General features: G+C 40.2%; 1 protein-coding gene across 1 annotated transcript; it reads left to right on the top strand.

The window, feature by feature from the left end:
• The first annotated feature begins 2,045 nt into the window (after nt 1-2,045).
• On the top strand, nt 2,046-22,123 carry LOC134629362 (procollagen galactosyltransferase 1-like). Its single transcript, XM_063476644.1, has 12 exons — nt 2,046-2,819; nt 7,869-7,979; nt 8,076-8,193; nt 10,369-10,503; nt 14,851-15,055; nt 15,154-15,273; nt 16,202-16,278; nt 16,428-16,534; nt 16,895-17,027; nt 18,098-18,225; nt 20,174-20,380; nt 20,505-22,123. Exons 1-12 carry the CDS (start codon nt 2,602-2,604, stop codon nt 20,773-20,775), a joined length of 1,830 nt encoding a protein of 609 aa, XP_063332714.1. The 5' UTR covers nt 2,046-2,601; the 3' UTR covers nt 20,776-22,123.
• The last annotated feature ends 17 nt before the right edge of the window (nt 22,124-22,140 follow it).

Below are 22,140 nucleotides of genomic sequence, written 5' to 3' on the forward strand. Positions count from 1 at the left end.
ATATATATATATTATACAATTATTATTTGTACAATTTTAAAGGGCTTGAAAGTCAGTATTTGGTATGACCGCCATTATTCTTCAACACAGTCTGAACTCTCTTAGGCAAACTTGTAATTTTTTTTAAGTAGTCTTCAGGAATTGTTCTACAGGCTTCTTGAATGGTATTTCAAAGTTCTTCTTGAATTTTGGCTTCCTTTGGTTCCATGCTCTGTCAAGATGATCCCACACTGCTTCAGTAACATTGAGGTCCGGGCTCTGGGGAGGCCAATCCATAACTAATAGTTTCACTGTGTGGTTTTATATTAATTTATGCTTTTTATGCATTGTGAATGCATTTGGAATTATTTTCAGGCTGAAACATGAATCTGTTGCCAAACAGACAGTTTCCAGGTGATATAATATGGTAGATTAAAATGTATCCATTCATAGTTCCAGAGTTCTTTTCACAAGATCCCCAATATCACTGGCTAAAATACAGCACCAAACCATTTCAGAACCTCCGGTGTGTTTTACAGATGGTTGTAGACAGTCACTGTCCGTGATAGGCTGCTATTAACAAAGCGCCTAAAGACAGCATATGTCAAAGGGAAAGTATAGATGGCTTCATTAAAAAGACAAGGTTGTTTGAATATATAAGGAGGATTTGTTTTATCATAACCTAACCTCTCAGTACCTCACTCACAGTTCAATTTTACTGTAGCTGTGGTGCATACAAGCTGGCGTGCAATGGCCTTTTGACAACAATGAGTTCCCCTGAAACCAGTTCAGACCTGCCTTTTAATTCAGCCAGCTCCAATCCAACCTCATGTCAGTATAATACAACAGTGACACCCTTGTCTGCTATGTCTTCTGGTCTAAAAATGAGTTAAAGCACAACCCATGTCCAAAAAAAACCTTTAAAAGACCTTCAGAAATCACAGAAGACTATTGCTCAAGACCACTTAAACAATAAAGTCTGTCTTTTTTTAAGCAAATTATAAATAAATGAGGAATACTTCAAGACTTTTGCGAGTACTGTGTGTTTATAAATGCATTGATCAGTGATTATTATTAACAGGTAGTTAATAATATGCTTAATAACAGAAATGGATTGCTGTATCAAACCATTAAAAAGTGGCCATACTGAATGCTTTCAAAAGCGCACTTCTACTTTGGATTCATAGTGATTAAAATGTTATTATGTATGTATGTATGTATATGTGGGGACAAGCCAGTGCACTGTAAATTAAAGAGCACCAGTAAGGAGGGTCCCATTCCGCACTGGTCGGAGATTAACAATGATCGCCTCCGGTGCTGCTGGCCAACAAGGAGCCTGTGGAAACTACGGTACTGTTGGCCGAAGACAAAGGAAGAGGAGAGGGGGAGGCGACAAGAGAGAAGGAAAGTTAGAAGAGAAGAGCTGAGAGTAGGTGTAAGCTATAGCTGGTAAACAGAGAGTACTAGCTGATATGATGGCAAAGACAAAGGTAGTTATACTGATACTTCTTGTAGAAATGCCAAGCAGGAGGAAAAGTGGAAGAGCACAGAGAAGATAAATGGATGTAGTGAGGGAGGACATGCAGAGGGTTGGTGTGACAGAGGAGGCTAAGAATAGGAGGAGATGGAGGCAGATGATCCACTGTGGCAACCACTAAAGCAAGCAGCCAAAAAATAAATAAAAAAATAAAAAATATAAGGAAAAATAAAAGTAGCTTATGGAGTCTGAGTTGTACTTTGTTTTCATTTGTAATTGTGGACATGTAGGTCATCTCTATCCACTAGGGGGTACTGCAGTACCTTCAGCGCCACCACTTTCCAGCAAAAAGACTCAACACTGGCCAATTACGCAATCTTATACCTGCGGATTTCTTCTCACGTTGAGATCCGGGAATCATTTCTCACTAATATCTTTCATTTTAATCATTCAAGTTTAGTGTTAATCACTAAAATGTCTGGTGGTGCTTAGGTTTGCTGTACACCATGATTTTAATTATTTGCTCTGTAATTAATATTTATGTATACAAAAATCACCATTATTGTCATTATCATGATTATATTGTCACTTGGGTATAACAGGTGCATGATTATGGGACACGGCATGAGATGAAAGGTTTTATTTAGGTTGTAAATCAAACAGTAGCTCCAAAGCAGAGCGTAAATCCCCTTAGTTTAGAGTTTCTGGACGATATTTTGCAGAGGTATAACAGGCCTGCAGTGTGCTCAACACATCCGACACGCCCAAATGGCTTTCCATCTGCTACAGCTGGATCTATTCTTAAAGGGGAGGGCAGCATATGGCAAAGTGTGAGTCCAGTCGGCCTTATAGGAAAGAGAAGGTTGTTTTATATATATAGGTAGGATTCATTCTAGCTTAACCTGTCAGTAGCTCACGGATGTAGTTAATTTTCTCTGTAACTGTGGTGCATAGCGGCTGCGAAGCAACGGCCCTTGGACAGCAGAGAGTTCCCCTTAAAGCAGTCAAGACCTGCCCTTTAATTCAGCCAGCTCCTCTGCCATGTACACACTGTCGGCATAATACAACAGCGGGACCCTCGGCTACTACATCCCCCAGTCTCCTTCTCTGTCCGCCGTGGCTTCTAGGAGTTACTCGCCCCTGCCATGCACCGGGTCACCTCGCTACTGCTTACCCTGCTGTTCGTTCTCCTGCCGGGCCGGAGCTGGGGCTATTTCCCCGAGGAGCGCTGGAGCCCCGAGTCTCCGATCCTCGCTCCCCGGGTCGTTATCGCGCTGGTCTGTCGCAACTCGGCGCACTCTCTGCCGCTGTTCCTCGGAACCATCGAGCGCCTGAACTACCCGAAGGACCGCATTGCGCTGTGGTGAGTGTCATCAGTGTGTCATGTCAACGTATTAAAGGAACTAGCTGACAGTAAAGTAGAACAAAATGGGATTCACTGTAAGCTCTCAGTGGCGCACGAGAGACACGTCGAGCCCGGGTTTAAATTATAGAGGAAAACTCTGCGTGCGTTTGCGCGTGCGCTTGTGAGATTCGATCAGATGGGGGCGCTGTGTTCTAAAGCTGTGGGAACACATATGCAGCGTGGGCTTTATCTTTGTAAATGACACCAGTGATGAAATGAGTGCAACTGGGAGCAGCGTGGCTTCCCCTACTGTGTGGACCTGAGCTGGCAGAGCAGGGAGGGCGAACTCCGCCTGCAGAGTCAAGCCCATGAAAAGTTCCATTCAGTCACGGAGCTTCTCTTTCATAGTCCCTCTCTTTCTCCCCTATCCCTCCCCTTTCTTTCCCCTCCCTCTTCCCCTTCCTCATCTTCGTCTCCCAAAGTCGTCTGGAAACAAAACTAGTATTTAAAACAATTCTGAATACATCTTTTACAATGCAACCAGACACAATAGACTGTGAATGTGAGCCCGTGTATTAAAACGCCTCCGCAGGACTCATCTTCTTTTACCTTAAGGCTGTTTTTTTTCTGTTGCCACCCAGCCCCCAGCCTTCTAGATTTTTCCTGTCTCCAGCTCTGCTAACTTCCTGTGATCCCCCGCCAGTAGATCTGTTCTTGAAAATTGAGAGATTCTTTTAAATTTTTCATCAGCATTCACACCTGACAGGTTAGATTATATGCTAGTTGGCAATCCAGTGGTCTAATGAAGGAAAATGAGGGGCTAAACGCCTCTAGCAGAGTTGTGTTTAATGTGACAGCAGGAAGGGGAATTAAAACTAAACATCAGTCACTCCTGTGAAATGGCTGTTTGATCAGAGGATGCCGTGCTTCATTTAAATGCTGAATTGAACTTTTTCCATCAGCCCCAGAACGAGGGATTCAAGTGTCCGTGTGCCTCTTCAAACAAACCAACCTGGATGTTGAGCTTCTTTCCTTGTGTCTGAGCCAGAAATTTGTGCCTGATTTTAACCATGCCCATGTGGCAGCCAGTTTTCAGCGGGCTCGCTTTGATATACAGCATAGCTCATCTCTCCGTGGAAGAGCTGATATAAAAAGTTTTGAAATGCAGTGTGAAAGACATATTCTGAGCTGCTGGCTTGCCACCTGTCGATGTCTGCAGTTATCAACGTGACAGGTTAAGATGAAATACTTGGCAAACGGCCACACACACACACACACACACACACACACTGGTGAGTGTGTGTGCTCTACAGGGACATGCAGTGGGGATGTTATCATCAAGCCATAAATCATCTTCCTCCTCCTGCCTTTTTTTCCCTAGCACTCTCATATCCGTTAGGCATGGCTCTGCAATCACACATATTTATTTTTCACAAACCCTTTTTAATTCACTACCTCTGGCCATTCAGAACTTCACAGCTGTCAGAAATTTGTGTCCAACAGAGAGAAAAGAAGTAGACACATGCAGAGAGAGAGCGTGGGAGAAGAAGATAGATTGGTTAGCTGGTCACATGTAGGTGCTGAGATGACACTGCTGTGTTAAAAACGCCACAGACAGATGGGAAGGCTAACATCAGCAGCACGTTGACTGACACTCATTACATGACAGGGTTGGAGTTAAATCCATTTCTGCCGTGTTACACATTCTTTCCCTCTTTCACGCTCTGTCTGTGTTTCTGTCTTTGTCTCTGCCCCTCCCTGACACACTTAGATTTGTTATGATAGCACAGAGAGCAGCTGAATGCCACCCTCCCCTTCTGTGGCTCTATTGTCTGCCTTTGTCTTTCCCCGTCCACACCTGATATTAGTGATGTGACGCTTTGAACCTCAAATGACAGCAAGACCATAAAAAGGATTATGAGAGCATTCAAAAAGTTCAGCAGCTGAGCGTATGAAAATCAAAAGCTGATTTACATTTGCTTGTTATCTTCTTCAAGGTCACATCCTTTTGTAGCCCTGCACTGCTTCCAGCAGCGCTGGGAGTCTCATTTTGAGCACTAGTAGGAGTGTAGCTGTTAATTCACTGTGGAGCTTGAACTTGGATATAGAGAAAATGTCAAATTTGATGTCAAAGATTTTATCAGTCAGCATCATCGCTGGTGATGAGAGTTCTGTCTCTCGCTAAGACCCAAAAGTGTTCAGCAGAGGATCCTGCTGTTTCCAATCCCCCAAAATGTCCATTAGACGAGCAGCACAGCCAGGAGCATGCTTGTTTTCTTTAGGGTTAGTTTTTTTTCTCTTTTTGGGTTTATGCACTGTGAATTTGTCCTCCAGGCTCAGACTATCAAAGTCCTAAAGTGTCTTAGGTTGCCATTAAACTGCACTCTTTAAATATCAACATATTCATTGCCAAATTTTTCTTTGAACATTTCACTCATGTTCAGCTTAGTCTTTGTGTCATTTTCATTTTGTTTGTTGAGCCACTTAACACTCACCCATTAATAAAACAGACACCCAACTCAAGTGTTGAACCAGCGTCGTGTCTAAACATAACAGACAATTTAGCAAATATCTCATTTAAATTTTATCTTTAGACATTTTGTTACTAGTAGCCTGTCAAAAAAAACACGTAATTTCTTTAGCTGAATGTATGAAAAATAACATTTTTTTTAATCAAGAAGGTCAAAACAGTGTCTTAAAGACATAACCTTAACAAATGTTAACAAATCCAGGAAAGAACTAACACAGGACCTGAGACACATCTGAAAATTAGTGCAACAGGTGTTATGAACTGATGAATCCAAATTTGAAAAATTTAGTCAACAGACAGGTACAACAGTGACTGTCTACATCCATTTGTAAAACACAATGGAGGCTCTATCGTGGTTTAGTGCTGCATTTCACCCAGTGCTAGTGGAGATCTTTCTAATATAATGTAATTGTTAGTACTGTCAGCATCTAGAAGGTGTCTGATTGGCGACAGCTTCATTTTCAGTCTGACAGTGATCTTAAAAACACTGCCAATGCAGTGAAAGCATACTTCGATTAAAAAAAAAACCCACACACACACACACAATAAAAAACTTTGAGTCATGGATTGGCCTCCCCAGAGTCCAAACCTCAAAGTTATTAATGCAGTGTGGGATCACTTTGATAGAGAATGGAATAAAAGGAAACAGGTTCGGGGCATTCAAAGAAGAGATCAGAATGTCCTTTAAGAAGCCTGAAGAATTATTTCTAAAGCCTACTTACAGAAATCACAAGGCAGTCACATAAAGGCAGTCAGGCACAGGACAGCATAAGTAGTAAAGGACCAAAGTGGAATGTGTGCAATAATCTAAAGACATGCAATCCAACCTTTTAGCTTCGACTGTAATTGAAATCTGCATTGGTGAATGCATGTCAGGGACGAGAATGTGTAGAGTATCCCCATGTCATCAGCTGAAAGAATGCCAGGCTGCAGCACATGAAAAATGACCTTGCTTGATATTAACATGTATTACTAATATTTATTATATACATTACTTATACATTAATTTTAGGTTCCAACACAAGCCTCTGAAGGTTTGTGACCATGGATAAAAAACCTTCAGAGGCTTATGCAATGACTTTGAGCTTACCACCCAAATATTATCATACATCTTAGCTCTGTGGGCTGTTTCAGCATTTTTCAGCTTGTTTCATTTCCTTCAGAGTTCTAGTTGCTTTGTTTCACAAGACAAAGTTTGTGATTAACCAGTACACAGCACAGACAGTATAAAACACGTAGCCATTGTATCAGCCCACTGGTTGTTGACTCTGTATTTGAAGTCTCAGTGTTGGTGTTTCAGCCACTTACATGTTGTTATTGTTTTCTTGAAACTGTCGTATGTGGATAAAAAGGTTGAATCCCAATTTATCAGCTAAAGCTAGTTAGCAAGATGCATTAATAAACTGTAGGTGCAAAACACAGAAACAGGTATCAGCTAATTTAATGATGCTAAATCTTTCCTCACCAGGACTAGAAGACCTAGTCCTTTATGTCTAGAATGAATGCTGAACTTGATCCAACTCTGTTGAATGTTTAACAAGGTTTAGTTTGCTAACACCATAATAGCATTATAAGGTGACAAAGATATGTTGGTAAAAAAGGTTGTGTTACAGTTAATAGTTTTTTTTTTTTTTAAGGTTATCAGAGGTTTTTATTCCATTTATGCCATTTTCGATTTTTGTTGGGGCTTTACCTTACAATAAAAAAATATTGGTGCCATATAAATAGATGGTGGGTAATTAAATCTAAAATGACTGAATTAAAAGGCTGAAATATTTTGTACTGTTGATTGATATTTGAAATTTTCACCTAGTTATTAAATGGCTTTATTCCAGTCAAGACGTGTTGATCTACTGATGCTCGTTTCTGTATGATTTTGGAATATTAAAATGTTGAGTTTGTGCACCGTCAAGTGTTGCAAACTATTTGAACTTTATTACTTAATGCATGAAACATTTCCCGCTTGATTTTTGGAAACAACTCGCAATCCTGATTGGAAAACAACCAATAATCAATTTATAATCCTCTCTACCACCTCCATACTTCAGTGTATAAAACTGAACGGGATCCTTCTTCTTCCAAAAGCAGAAGCTTTGTGTAACTATTTATGCAGAGACATTAGCTGACTGCAGTAAATGAGACAGAACAGAAGAGAAAACAACAGGGCTCCTGCTGAGAAAATGCTGTTTGAGTGGCAGAATAATAAATGCTAGCGAATATTAATAAATAAAAGTACATCATGTACAGGGATTACTGTGGTTGTTTGAAATGTAGTCAGTGACCCAATAAAACAGAATTTTATAGTGACACCGACCAAAAATAGTTTTCCTAGGATTCACAGCCTTGTCTTATTAATGCTAGGATTGGGACCAATGCTATTCCAACATGTCTTTAATATACTGTATATTGTTGTAATAATAAATTTCACACATAATGATACATGTTATAAGTTCATCTCCCTTTAAAGCCAAATTAAGCCTTAATACTTGTTGGTACCAGCAGAACTGTTCTTTACTCTCCTGTCATTACTCCCACAGGGTGGCGACAGACCACAACATAGATAACACTACAGCCATCCTAAGAGAGTGGCTCATCAAGGTCCAGAGTTATTACCACTATGTGGAGTGGAGACCCGAAGATGAACCCAGGTACGTGTGTGCCCATGTGTGACAATGGGTCTCTGTGCGTGTTTGTGTGTGCGTGGTGTGCACATTACTTAATGCGTCTGTCTTTGCATGCCTCAGTGCCTTTGAAGATGAGGTGGGGCCCAAGCACTGGAATAATCTCCGTTATGAACATGTAATGAAGCTCCGTCAGGCAGCGCTGGACACTGCCCGTGAGATATGGGCAGACTATCTTCTGGTATGCTATCATCCACTCTGCAGCTCTACAGCTATGTGCTCTCAGCTCTGTGAATAAGGCGATATCTGTGAAAATTACAATACACTGATTCATGACACTCCACTCTCTTAACAGCCACTCATCCACATTATCCACAAATGCTTATATCTCTTAGGAGAACTGAGGTAAAAAATTCAAAATATGCAAATTTCAGGCTGACATTTTTACTAATGCTGTTGTGTCAAATGTTAAATTCTTTATAGTTTTAAAACCCTAGTTCAGGGAAGAACAGTGCTTTTGCACTTGTAAACAACTCCAGCTCCGTGTACCTGGTAACTAAAGGCTGAATGGCACACTGCCAGAAATGAGCTTGTCTTTTTTGGGTTTTTTTTTTGCTGTTTTGTTAGAGCTGTTTCGATTTGACAATGCAAAAGGACACAAGAAGTAAAGTTTTCAATGTATTATACAATTTTATTGTTTTAAACCATTATTATTCAGAACTCTTGCGTGCTAATACCTGTGTACAAGTAAACTTTTGGCCAGTTAGCCAGTACTTTGAGATAGGACTATTTTACATAATTTCTTCATATATTAGGCAAACAGATAGGTATGCATTGTTTTTTATTAATATTTGAGTTGTAAGTAAGATATAGTAATTTAAAAGATTTGCCACGAATTCCTACCTTGTAGTATTACATACAGTCATGTGATAAAGATAGTCTTCATGCAAAGCTGCATAAACCACAAGAGTTTGGAACAGTATCCTTTGGACAGACGAGACCAAAGTGGAGATGTTTGACCATAATGCATAGGTTGTCTAAAACCAAACACAGGATCACCACAAACACCTCATACCAACTGCCAAGCACGGTGGTGGTGGGATGATGATTATGGCTTTTTTTGCACTGAGTTGAATGCTATGCTATGCTAGAGGCTGTCTGACAGCTAAAGCTTGACCCAAATTGGGTCTTGTTACATGACAGTAATGCAAAGCGCACCAGCAAATCTGTTACAAAAAAAAGTGTGGTTGCACAAGCCCAGACCTCAACCTAATTGAAATGCTGTGGCACGACCTTAAGCGAGGTGTGAATAAATGAATGTCCACAAACCTGAAGCCACGTTGTAAAGAAGAGTGGGCCAGAATTTCTTTAAACAGAAAAACAATTATTCCACGGCTGCTAAAGATGGTTCTGCAAGCTGTTGAATGAATCATGGGATGTACTGCATAGAGTCCTGAGAAAACGTTCTTTTTAAACTAACTACATTTATGCTACATTTCTAGCACGAGCATGACTTATTGGGACAAACACAGGCCAAGGCACATATGGTTGGCAAATTAAAGGAAAACGCTGAATGCTCTGTGGGGGGGTCTGGTGGTTCTGTTAAGCTGTGGTGTATATTCCTGCTCGCATGGATTGGGTCCAGCTGTCCCAATAGAGGGAAGTGAAAATGGTAATCGGTACAAAGTTGCACAGTAATCACCTTTATCCTGTTAATAAACACTTGGTCTCTTTCATAGCGACAATACCCCCATTCACAAAGCACAAGGAGCCGCTGAATAGCTTGATGAGTATGAAAACGATGTGAACCATATGCACAAAGTAATTAGAAGATTTTAGACCCATATGTTTAGCAGCACTCTTTGCTACCATCATCCAAACACCAAACGAGGGAATATCCTTCAGAGGAATTACGCTTTGTCCTTTCAGTAGAGTTCTAGAGACTTGGAAAATCAATGCCTAATGTAAGTGTACTGAAGGTGCATGTGCAAAAAGCCAATATCAGAGGATACATTTTATGCTGAAGACATACACACACATAGTTGTCTGGGAGCACTTGTTGGAGTGCATCTGTTGTCGCTGTTGAGATGTAATGAGGCAAAGACTTTGGCACGGAACAAAAAACAGAAAACAACAAAAAAAAATCTTCCCTGAAAATCAATTCGGAACAGAAGCTCAGTAAAAATGAGCCTACAGCAAATACAAGTGCAGTCTGTTTGTAAGGGTTTTATAAAACTTACGTGCTTTGAGGTGAAAAGGTCTAAGAAGGAGCGGCCTATGCTTGCAGTGTCTAATGATCAAGCCATGTTGCCGTGGCTCAGTCAATTATTGTGAAGCAATGGCTGACATTTTGGGTGCTTACATGTGTACCTTTGTGTGCGATAGTCAATACTGTGCCCTTCTCGTCTGTCCGCAGGTGGCCGACTGTGACAATCTGCTCACCAATCAGGATGTGTTGTGGAAGCTGATGAGGGAAAACAAGACCATTGTAGCTCCCATGTTGGAGTCCAGAGCTGCATACTCCAACTTCTGGTGCGGCATGACCTCACAGGTACTGCAGATTTCTTTTGAGCTGCTATCCATTTACACCCCATTTAAATTTTGCCTATGTGGTATCTCACATGCTATGCATTCTGTTAGCAGTTTGGATGTGTGAATAATGTATTAATTTGTGAAAACCAGATGGCAAAGAACAGTCTAAAATGCAATAAGCACAATAGCACAATAAGAGTATTTAGAAAATGCTATTATCCAACGGCTCGAAATGATAAACCACAAGATGGTGCATCTCTTGGATGTTTTTTTTTCCTTTTTCTGTGCGTCGTTAAATTTATAACACTTAATTAAGTTTCTGCTAGCTTCAGGTTTTAATCACAGTGACACAAAGAGAAGAGACCGCAAAGATTATTCATCATCGGTTGTCTTCAGATCTTTAAAGCCTTAAATTGATGCAAAATTAAGATCTTAACTTTTTGAGAAATTGCTGCTACGTCTCTAAATCCATTTTTCAAATGTCTTCAGATGATAGATAAGATTTATGTGTCATTTTCTTATGCTTGGGAGGATGGAGAACCTAAGCCAGGGGGTCAGTTGCTTGAAAGGAAATAGTGTTTTATAATTTTCTTGTAATTTTCCGCTTAGTTTTTGTCCAACAAATTCTTTGCTTTTTAAAAAATGAATGCTGTACTTCTAGAATGTGTTTTTTAAGCCTTTTTGTAAATGCAAAAGCTTAAATTTAATCAAAGTGGCCTTAAAAAGCTATTAGATTTAGCGTCCCTCAATCTGAATATTCCTTGTTATCAAGGTTAGTCTCTTTATAACGTGTCTTAAAAACCTCTTTTTATATCCTGGATGAATAGTGAAATCCACTATTTAGTTTGTTGGCTACTGATAGTCTGTAAAATTTTAATATTTCTGCTGTGGAAAAGAAAAACACATTTCCTGCCGTCCTCCAAACACTGAAAAATAATCTAGGAGAACATTTACAGAGTGTTTTTTTTCTTATGCTTCAGGAAATTATATTTGTACAATACCTAACTTTAGAAACACTGTAAATTAACCAATTTGAAGGTGTGGTAGAGTCTTTATTATTACCAGCGTAGTGAATGGAGTGTGTTTGATGTGTAGGTGCTTTATACTCTTTGTTAGGTACACCTGCTTGTACGGCTTTACAATGAATGCTTTGAAGAAGAGAAGCTATCCAGTGAGCAGCAGCTCGCTGGATAGAAATGCTTGCTGATGTCAAAGCTCAGAGGAGGATGGTCAGACTGCTTTAAGCTGATAGGAACGGACTCAAATAACAACCCGTTACAAAGAAACCAAGGTTTGCAGAAGAACATATTTGAACATACATCATGTTGAACTTTGAAGCTGTTGAAAGTGATGCTGCTGTCAGATAAGAACAGGAAACCGAGGCTACAATTTGCGCTGCGTCACCAAAAGTGGACAGTAGGTGACTGGAAAAGTGTTGGTCTGATGAATCTCGATTCCCGCTGCAACGCTTGGATTGTGGGGTCAGAATTGGAAAAATACAACGTTAAAGCGTGGATCCATCTTGCCTTGTGTCCATTCTTCCGAGTGGTAACACTTTGGACCCATTCCATCCCTTTATACCAGAGGTCTCAAACTCCAGTCCTCGAGGGCCGGTTTCCTGAAACTTTTCCATGTGTCCCTGTTGCAACACACCTGAGTGCAATTTGTAGGTCAGTAGTAAGACTCTATAGAACTTGACTGCATGCTGAGGTGCATTTCAGCCATGAGTGAATGAACATGGTGCAATAAAAGTACTTTTAGAAGTACATTTTTTCAAACACTTACATTTACTGAAATTTAAGGGTAAATGGTTGCCACTTCATCATGCAATCAAGTTCTATACTCTTGCTAATGACCTACTAATTTTATTCAGGCGTGTTGCACCAGGGACAGTTTCAGGACACCGGCCCTCGAGGACTGGAGTTTGAGACCCCTGCTTTATACCCACAGTGGTCCATGAGCTCCAAATGAGCTCCACAGTCATCAGATCTCAATCACCTTTGGAAACAAGAGATTTGTGCCAATGTGTGATGCTATCGTGTCAACATAGATCTGAGTCTTAGAGGAATGTTTCCTGCTCTGTGTTGAATTCATGCCATGGACAATTAAGGTGGCTGTGGAGGCAAAAGGGGGTCCAATCCTGCCCTAGCAAGGTGTACCTAACAAAGTGGCTGTCGACTATATGCCGTGGAATTCCTTAGGAAATTAAACGTTTTGCTTTGTCTGGTGAAGTAATATTACCAGTGTTGGGAAGGTTACTTTTAAAATGTATTCCACTACAGATTACAGAATACATGCCCCAAAATGTATTTTGTAACGTATTCCGTTACGTTACTCAATGACAGTAACGTATTCTGAATACTTTGCATTACTTAATTACTTAATATATTATCTTTTTACTAACTACATGAATGTACTATTGCTGTGAGATTTATTACTTTTACTGAAGGTTACTCGCCATACCAATACCAACTAGATTTTTAAATCTTAATATAAAATGAGTAACAGTAGGGTGGACGTTAGGTAAGGCTGCACTTTTTGCAGCGATCTCATATAGAAAACTATTCCGCACGTATATAAAACAGGTCCGCGGCTCCGAACCGTAGTAAAGGGACCTCTGGCTAATACGTCGGGTTCCGTTGTTGTGCCAAAAAGTGATTGTCTGCCAAAAACTGATTTCCGGTATTTGCCAAAAGTGATTGCTCATATTTAAACTGCTATAAGTAACTTGTTGGGCTATAATATGTGAAACATATGTCAAATGCATCCCTCATGGATGACACAAAGTCATATTGAGCCACAAACAACATTCGTGTAACAAGGTAGAAGCCGCAATCAGTTTTTGGCAGTGACTTTTATATAACCTTTATTTATGCAGTTAAAAAAATCTCATTAAATTTCTCTTTTGTAAAAGTAAGTTGACCAAGAGGACAGCAGAAATGGCAGCAAATATTACAATAGCTCTGTACAAATATTTTAAGTGGGGATAAAGGACTGGATCAGTTATAATGCAAGTACAATAACACAGAGTTGTAAAGATACTTGAAAAAACAGATAATTTTTTAATTCTATATATAACCCCTTTGTAAACACTGTTCACCGAAGTCTATTTACCAAACACATAAAGATATTACACATAAAAAATACACGGAAACATTGGAAATCAGTTTTTGGCAGGTAATCGCTTTTTGGCACAACACCTGTTGTGTCTCTTTTTCTCCCTCCCTCGCTCACAGACACATAACGGGTATGGCAGTCCATTCTCCCTGCAGCACGGACTACACTGCCCATGAAGCTACATGTAACACTCTGTAACACTCTGCCTATTGCCTTCATATTAAATAATTTTTGTGAATAATTTTTAAAAATATTTCTTCACGTCATTATGCGGGCTGCAAGTAGAGGTGACATGGGCCGCTAGATTGAGACACAGGCATTAGAGCCTCTTAATGCAGCGTGGAAACCAAAAATAAAGAGGGCATAGCCTTATGAAACAGGAAAATACCGCCGTGTAATCCATTCATTTCAACAACGTAACTGTATTCTAAATACCACCTTTTTAAACGGTAACTGTAACGGAATACAGTTACTCATATTTTGTATTTTAAATACGTAACGGCGGTACATGTATTCCGTTACTCCCCAACACTGATTATTACCTTGTATAATATTTAACATAACATGTCGGTACACAGACAGCATAAACAGTCATTTTTTTATTATTTGTTCTTTCGCCACTTGCTACCACTTGCTTCACCAGACGCCACTGCTGTCTCTGTTTATTCAAATGAGTAAATATATACCTTTATTTATTTATTTATTCATTTATTACCCAAAGTAGATTGTTTTGAATTGAATTGAAACATGTTTCCCTGAGTATGCAGACACTGTTGCCATGATTTTGACAGCATATCTGATTCATCACACAAGCTGTCAGTGATCTATTCCTGTCTTGGCAGGATGCCTTTCAGAACTCATCTTTGTTTCTTTTCAGATCAGAATAGACATGAGGACGCTGCCTGTCCTCTAGACAAAATAAACCAACTTCAGCCAACAGTCTGATTCCTCTAAAGAACATTTCCTTCAGTACAGTTAATAGGCCTGTAACCAGAAGGCAATCAGTCAATGTCTTTTCCATGTCAGCGCAACCCAGAATTTTAAGATTTGCTCTTAGAAAATAATGTCTTTTGTCATAAATTTGAAAAATATGTAGATATTTCAACCTCCTACGAAGTGCCACAGGCATTCAGAAACTTTTTAAGTCAAGTCCCAGTCCTTCAGTTCAGGTTCTTGCTCACCTTATAAATTGGACACAGCTGAGAGCGGTTTGTAACTATAGCACATAGTGTTTCTGCACTTCCTGCAGGGTTACTACAGGCGCACACCAGCTTATATGCCCATCCGCAGGCAGGAGCGTCGTGGCTGTTTTCCTGTACCAATGGTCCACTCTACCTACTTGATGGACCTTAGAAAAGAGGCCTCCCGTCAGCTGGCCTTTTATCCACCACACCCAGAATACAGTTGGGCCCTGGATGATGTCATTGTCTTTGCCTATTCAGCTCGCATGGCAGGTGAGTTAAACTCAATAGAGCTGGAGTTTTTATGTGGTAGGTCCATTAAAGTTTTCTAAAAAGAAAGTGTAAGCATGTTTTTCATCTTTTGCCTACAGATGTGCAGATGTATATATGCAACAAGGAGACTTATGGGCATTTCCCAGTGCCAATGCGTTCTCATGCTACCTTGCAGGATGAAGCAGAGAGCTTTTTGCATACTCACCTTGAAGTCATGGGTGAGTCAAAAGATCAAAGCGCTCAGAAATGCAGAAGTGATTTGTTTGTGTTTACTCGTTGGGTGCAAGTTTTCTTGTGATTAAGGCAAATAAAGTTGTTTATGTCTCAGAAGTCTTTAAGCTAGTTATATTCAAACGGATTGATCTGTTGGTACTCAAGACATCTTTCGCTTGCCTCTGTCTGGTCTGTAGCATTGAGTTGCATTTAAAGATTTTTCCATCAAAACTAAATCCTCACGCCAGCCAACTGTCGTCTTTTGCTGTTCCCTCAATAACAAAATAAATGTGAAGTTGCACTGAGTTAGAGCGGTGTGACCTTCTACCAAAGCAGTGCCATATGCTGTATAACTCTTGACAAATGAGCATGGTAGGCATGATGATATGGTCATCTCAGACGGCAGCTCAGAGTACAGTACCATCTGTTTGTGAGGGGTAGCCAAACAGGAAACAGTTTAAAGGGAAGGGTGGCCTTTAAGGGAGAAGAGCTAAGAGGCATGTTTCAGAAAGAGAATGAAAGCACAGTATACGCTACATATGAATTATTCTCAACTGTGAATCATGAAAAGCTACTCTAGCATAATCTCAGAATAAAAATATAGAGTTGAAAATGAATAAAATATGTAAGTATCACTTTTTAGAAAAGGAAAGACAAATGGGATTTCTGGTGAAAACCACACAACGAATACTAATACAAGCTAATAATAACCTGATTATAACACGGTTTTAATACTTACCAGTATCTTGCAAAATACTGCATCAAAGGAAATCAAAGGAAAACATAAACTGTAGGTTTTTTCCAGCGTTCATAGGGGAATCCCTCACAACTATCTTGTGGACCCCTGCTGTTCCCTAAACCACATTATGGGAACTCCTGTTCTAACACATTACTCATTCTCTTTTTTCCCTCCCCTCCTTTTTTCTTTGACAGTAAAAAATCCTCCATTGGAGCCCTCCAGCTTCCTGTCTCTTCCTCCCAAGCAGCCTAACAAGATGGGCTTTGATGAGGTATACACACACACACACGCACACACACACACACACACACACACACACACACACTCACTCACGCTCTCTCAGTCTCTCTCACTCTCTCACACACATAAATACGTGCACAGTAATCTAGACGTGTGTGTTTTGCATCTGCGTGCACCCAGGTGTTTATGATAAATCTGGTGCGGAGAGCTGACCGTCGTGAGCGAATGCTGAGAACTCTGTACGAGCAGGAGATCAGCTGTAAGGTTGTTGCTGCTGTGGATGGCAAGTACGTTTCTCATTTTCTTCCTCCCCCACTGCTTGTCTCTTCCTGATTTGTGCCTCTGCAACATGCAGTGTAAATTGATGTAGTGAGCCCGGGCTGAGACAAACAACCAGGTGAAAAGCAGCTGGTCGCTTGCTCTTATTTATAGATTCCCACATAGTTTTCGCTTATTTATGTCTCTAACCTTTGCGTGGGCTGTCCAAAAGTTAGGCTGTTATTCAGTTATTCATAATTGATTTGTTTCTGCAGTCAGTCCTGATACCTGTATGGTTTACGAATATATTTGTGTTGTACATGTTTATTCACTGTTTCATTTGAGTATCGATTCCATATTTAATCTCAATGTCCATCTCTTTCTCTCAGAGCTCTGAACAAGTCTCATCTAGAGTCTATGGGGATTAAGATGCTGCCAGGATACAAAGACCCTTATCACGGTCGACCTCTAACCAAGGGTGAACTGGGTTGTTTCTTGTCTCATTACAACATCTGGAAGGAGGTGAGACTCTTGAGCTGGCCTAAGGCAATTATGTCTACCTGCACATCTTAGATAAGGTTTATTGTTAAAAACACAATAATTGAGATTGCGTGAGGAAAGGTGGCTTGAGCAGCAAATAAACTTGTCTTCTATATGTTTCAATGAGAGCGCTGCTTTTTTTGGGACAAATTTGAAGTTAAATCTTATGTTTTCATGATGGAAATATACTTGCTGTATTGTCTACATAAACCAATATGAGAAAATAAAAAGTGCAAGGAAAGAGAGAGGAATTACAAGCAAGGCAAACCCGGGATGCATCTACTCAGGGGCATTGCAGTGCATGTAATCTCTATGAAATGCTATCTGCATGTGATTATGTAGGATGTATAAGCAAAGAAAAGGAGACAAGTAGCTTTCTCCAATTACAGTTCTCTTGTTGTCCAGCCTCTATTTACCAATCATGTTTGAATAGACTTTGATTGCATGCATTTAAACAGTCCACATGAAGAGCAATTAAGGGACTGTATTTGCCAAAACGCAGTTTCAAAACCAGTGACTTATTGCGTTTTCATGAGCCTTTTTCATTGTATCTATATTTGCAAACAATAACCGGGAAGTCACAAACCGGATATCCACTATCTGGATATCCTGGCTACACTGGAGGCCATCAAAAATAGTTAGCAGCCAATTGGTTCCCTAATTGTAACCTATGTCGTGTGTGCCCAGTCTACATGGTCAACTGGTAGTTTTCATAAAGCATCTTTTTTTAAAAAAAACCCCAAAACTTTATAAAAGACTTCATAGTTTAGCTGCACTGTTTGTCAGGAAAACACTCAGTCAGTATAGTAATTAAACCAGCTGCATTCAGCCACTCCTGTTATTTTGGGAGAATGAACAAACACACAAGCTTTTATGTGTAATTATAGAAAATTAGCCATTTGTAATCATTTTGTACGAAGGACCCATAAAGGTCAAAAAGGATTTAACAAACGTTACACTAAATCCACCTAAGTACATGATGGATTTTATGCACAGGCTCACCGATATATTGGCAGCGCTGTAATGCTCCATGTCCATATGTCTTCGTTCAGATAGTAGACCGAGGTCTCCAGACTTCTCTGGTCATCGAGGACGACCTCCGCTTTGAAGTGTTCTTCAAACGTCGCCTTCAGGCACTGCTGCAGGAAGTGACATCACACAAGCTGGACTGGGATCTCATGTGAGTGATGCTTCAATGAACTGAGGGAATACACAGTGTAGTAAACAGAGAGGATTATCATCTCCATCATCCCCCTACAGTGAAATCCAGCCATCTGTCACACGATATCTCAGACGCCACCAGTCAGATGCTGAGAACACTTGTGGGAATAATCCAGTGTAGCATCCCACTCCTGAGCACCATCCTACGGCATTTTCATTGAAACTATCCGAAATAAGAGCTGTTCGGGAGACTCATCTAGACACGACCTTCAAATATTGCAGCAAAGTCTGCTTGAACTGAGCTGCAACTATATTTAGTATTTCTAAAAGCCCGATCGTATATTGTTTTTTTTTTCTTATTAATTCAACAGCTGATTGAATTTTCTTGCTGCTGGGTTCTTTGTCATAGTGGCAGCAGAAACTCATTGATATCTCATTAAGAGTTCCCCGCTATGCGAGTGTGAAAAAATGTTGTTAAAACACAAACATTTATTACAATCACATTATTAAGTGGAAATTATCAATCGAACTTCAATATTGTTATGTGAAGTAATTTTTAGGCTATAATTGCACAAACGTTCTAATTGATGCATTTGCTACTGACTGGCTGGAGAAAGGGATGTGGGTCCCATTCTGCCTACTTGCTTGTGTCCATTTGCAATTTCACCGTGGATGTCCAGTATCAGCTAACCAGTGCACATCTTCACTAGGGTTGGCCGATTGGACGAATATATCGACTATCGACAATAGGCTGAGCCCATCGGTGATCGTTTTTACAAGGGCGATTTATTTATTTATTTATTTGCCCATGAGTAAGTTTGCTAATAATGATGGAGCTAATAGAAGCAGTCAACAGAAAAAAAATAATAGCGCTGTTTTAACAGCACCCTCTTTCATCTGCGAGCAAATGCACCCTCCTCAGAATACGCCCAAATGCTTGTTGATGGAGCTGCAGAAGCTGGTGATAGCCTAGCATACTCAGCAGGATGGTGGACACGTACATGCTCATGCAAGTTAGTCGTGTTTGAGTACTTTGCTCGCACTATACGTCTGCACAAGCGGCACACCGCTTTGGTTACATCCTTAGGTTTACCTCTTTCATCCCAAATTGGCAACTTTATTTTTTATTTTAGTGTTGTCAGCGTTAATGCGCAGTCATCACAACTATTGCGATTAAGAATGAACCCATCTGGAGCGCAGACTGAGTCAAAATCCCTGAAATGTCCCTGTCAACGCATTTCGGGCAGTTTGTCCAAAGTTTGCTCATTCTGCACTCTAGATGGGTTGAGCACGTTAAAAATTTTAATTGTGATGACCGTGTTAACGCTGACATCCCTAATTTTGGGGGAAATTAGTTCGTCCATGTTTGGACTTCTTCTGTGTTGTAAATGCGCAAATCAGTCCGTGCATGACTACATTGCTCCGCCCATCAAAAAGTCTGCACATGCGCACATGTATCGCCCATCGCCGATTATTGGACTGACAATTGTCGGTTGGAAAATGTTTACATATCACCCAACCCTAATCTTCACTGTTCATGCGAGTTTCCCAGCAAGTGTCCAAGCCCCAAGAAGGCGCATCAGGGCAGGAGTAGTTCACAAGGTTTTGCGTTGTGTACTTGTCCTCCACAGTTGGACCATTACTGCAGAATTTTACATTAATGTTCTGAAGCATCACAGAGGGAACCTTTGACACAGTGGAGCTTTAGTGTGCCTGCTCACAGTGGGTTTTAAAACAAATTGAAACAGTATTAATCTGTGTGTTGATTCTTAGTTGCTAATTAAAATATAAGTTCACTAAGTTAATTCAAGAGGATAAAACTAAAAGGCTCATATTAAAATCTGATGCCTACCATCTCTTCCATCTGGATTCAGCAGAGTTGTTAAGACAGTAGAGTAGATTTACTGTTATTAGCTGTCATTTCAAATCTGTGATCTGTGCCTCTTATATGTGAACAACTCTTGCAGTTATATTGGGCGGAAACGAATGCAGGTGCACCATCCAGAGAAGTCGTTACCAAACATCCACAATCTGGTGGAGGCCGACTATTCCTACTGGACTCTTGGCTACATGTTGTCGTTACAAGGAGCCAAGAAGCTCCTCGGGGCAGATCCTCTAAGCAAGATGCTGCCTGTTGACGAGTTCCTTCCTGTCATGTACAACAAACATCCAGTGTAAGTATAACCCATCTGCTCTCCACGTGTTCTCTTTGTTCCTGTTATCTGCCTCCTCTTTGTGATTTCTTTTCTGTGGCGCTCTTGTAAATCTAATCACATCCCCGCTTGTCTCGCTCATCAGATCAGAGTACATGGACCACTTTGAGCGTCGGGACCTGCATGCATTTTCTGCTGAGCCGCTTCTGGTGTATCCAACCCATTACACAGGAGACCCGGGCTACATCAGTGACACGGAAACATCAGTAGTCTGGGACAACGAGTCTGTCAGGACCGACTGGGACCGAGCCAAGTCCAGGAAAACTCAGGAGCAAGAAGAGCTGAGTTTTGAAGCCCAAAACTCTGACGTATTGCAATCTGAACTGGAGAACTGGAGTGCACGGGACGAGCTGTGATGAAGGAGGGAAGATTTGAGGAGGAGTTAGAGAGAAAGAATTCTGGCATTCAGAGATAAGACTGAGGGAAATAGAGCAAAGCTGTGATAGTGGGAGGAAATAGAAAATATGGGGGGAATCTAACAAAGCGGTGGAATAAAGGAGTCATAGTGGAACAGATGGACAATGGGCTGATGAGGAACAAATTATTTTTCCTTAAACATTTCTCTCTTCACTATTGAATCTTTCTCTTGAGAGAGGAGGTTAGATGTAGAGTTAACTCTTGAAGAGTCAGCTGTCAGCTTTTGTTTTATTTATTACATCCCATAGACGTCCCTTGACCACTGCTGGTCTCTTAATAGTTTTTAACATGAGAATTTCACATGCAGTTTTGCATGTCTCTAAAAGACACTCCAGTAATATTTCAACTGTCCAGAGCAATTTCAACAATACTTTCCTTAAATCACACGTTAAAGCTGCAGTATGTTCTGAGTTAAAATGTGACCTCCTAAAGAATAACAAGGTTATATTACGTTTCTTCTTCTACTGTCTAAAATTCTCTCTCTGGAGAAAACAATCACCAAAACATTTCCCAATATGGTTCCCAGCATGTTTGGCCACTTATCCGTCTTCACTGGATGGATCCGTTCCACCAAGAGACTTTAGGTCATTCATTAGTTTCAGTTTAACAGCTTTTGGAGTTTAGAAGGACTAAAATAAACCAGCAAATCTAAAAAATAAGAAAAACCATATTAACATATTGATAAATGATATCAATATATATCAATTTCCTGTAAATTCATGTCGTGAAACTTCATATTTATATTGTGATCAAATCCAGGTTGGGAAAAGAGTGCATAGGGAAGATTGTGTGGGCCACTGTGACATTAGAAAAGTATTTTGAATGCTTCAGCTTTTTTTTTTACGGTTTTCATCCTTTATTGTCTAAAATTAACAATAATTACAAAATGAAAGTCATAAGAAATCAAACTGTGATTGAAACCAGTGAGAAGTAGAAGAACGAGTAGCTCTCTGCTGGCCATTGGGGGGAAAAATGTCAGTTTAAGATCATTCTCACTGGTTTCCTTTTTCAGACCCTGAGGCTACATTCATCTTTCATATTCAGTCTGTGGCTGGGGATCACCTCTGTTCGCCTTTTCTGACTCTTAATACCTTGATCTTTAATTTAGGCCCAAGCAGCCATTGTTATTTACTACATGTTATGTTTTGGGAGATTAATTTTAGGCTTACTTATTTGTAACTGATGAATGTATCTGTTTTACCTGTTACCAAAGGATTTGTTCACACTTGAATAACAGCAGGATTGATTTTTGTATTTCCTTAGTTCTCAGCTCATATTGCAGTTTTAACCCAGACTTGCAGCTT

The sequence above is a fragment of the Pelmatolapia mariae genome, linkage group LG6 (assembly GCF_036321145.2).
Source record: "Pelmatolapia mariae isolate MD_Pm_ZW linkage group LG6, Pm_UMD_F_2, whole genome shotgun sequence".
Lineage (NCBI taxonomy): Eukaryota > Metazoa > Chordata > Actinopteri > Cichliformes > Cichlidae > Pelmatolapia > Pelmatolapia mariae.

What these genes read in the sequence shown, in the direction of transcription:
- LOC134629362 (XM_063476644.1), top strand. Translation starts at nt 2,602, where the DNA reads ATGCACCGGGTCACCTCGCTACTGCTTACCCTGCTGTTCGTTCTCCTG. An exon ending in CTATTCAGCTCGCATGGCAG is followed by an intron (nt 15,056 to 15,153) that starts GTGAGTTAAACT and finishes TTTTGCCTACAG; the next exon opens with ATGTGCAGATGTATATATGC. An exon ending in AAGCTGGACTGGGATCTCAT is followed by an intron (nt 18,226 to 20,173) that starts GTGAGTGATGCT and finishes CAACTCTTGCAG; the next exon opens with TTATATTGGGCGGAAACGAA.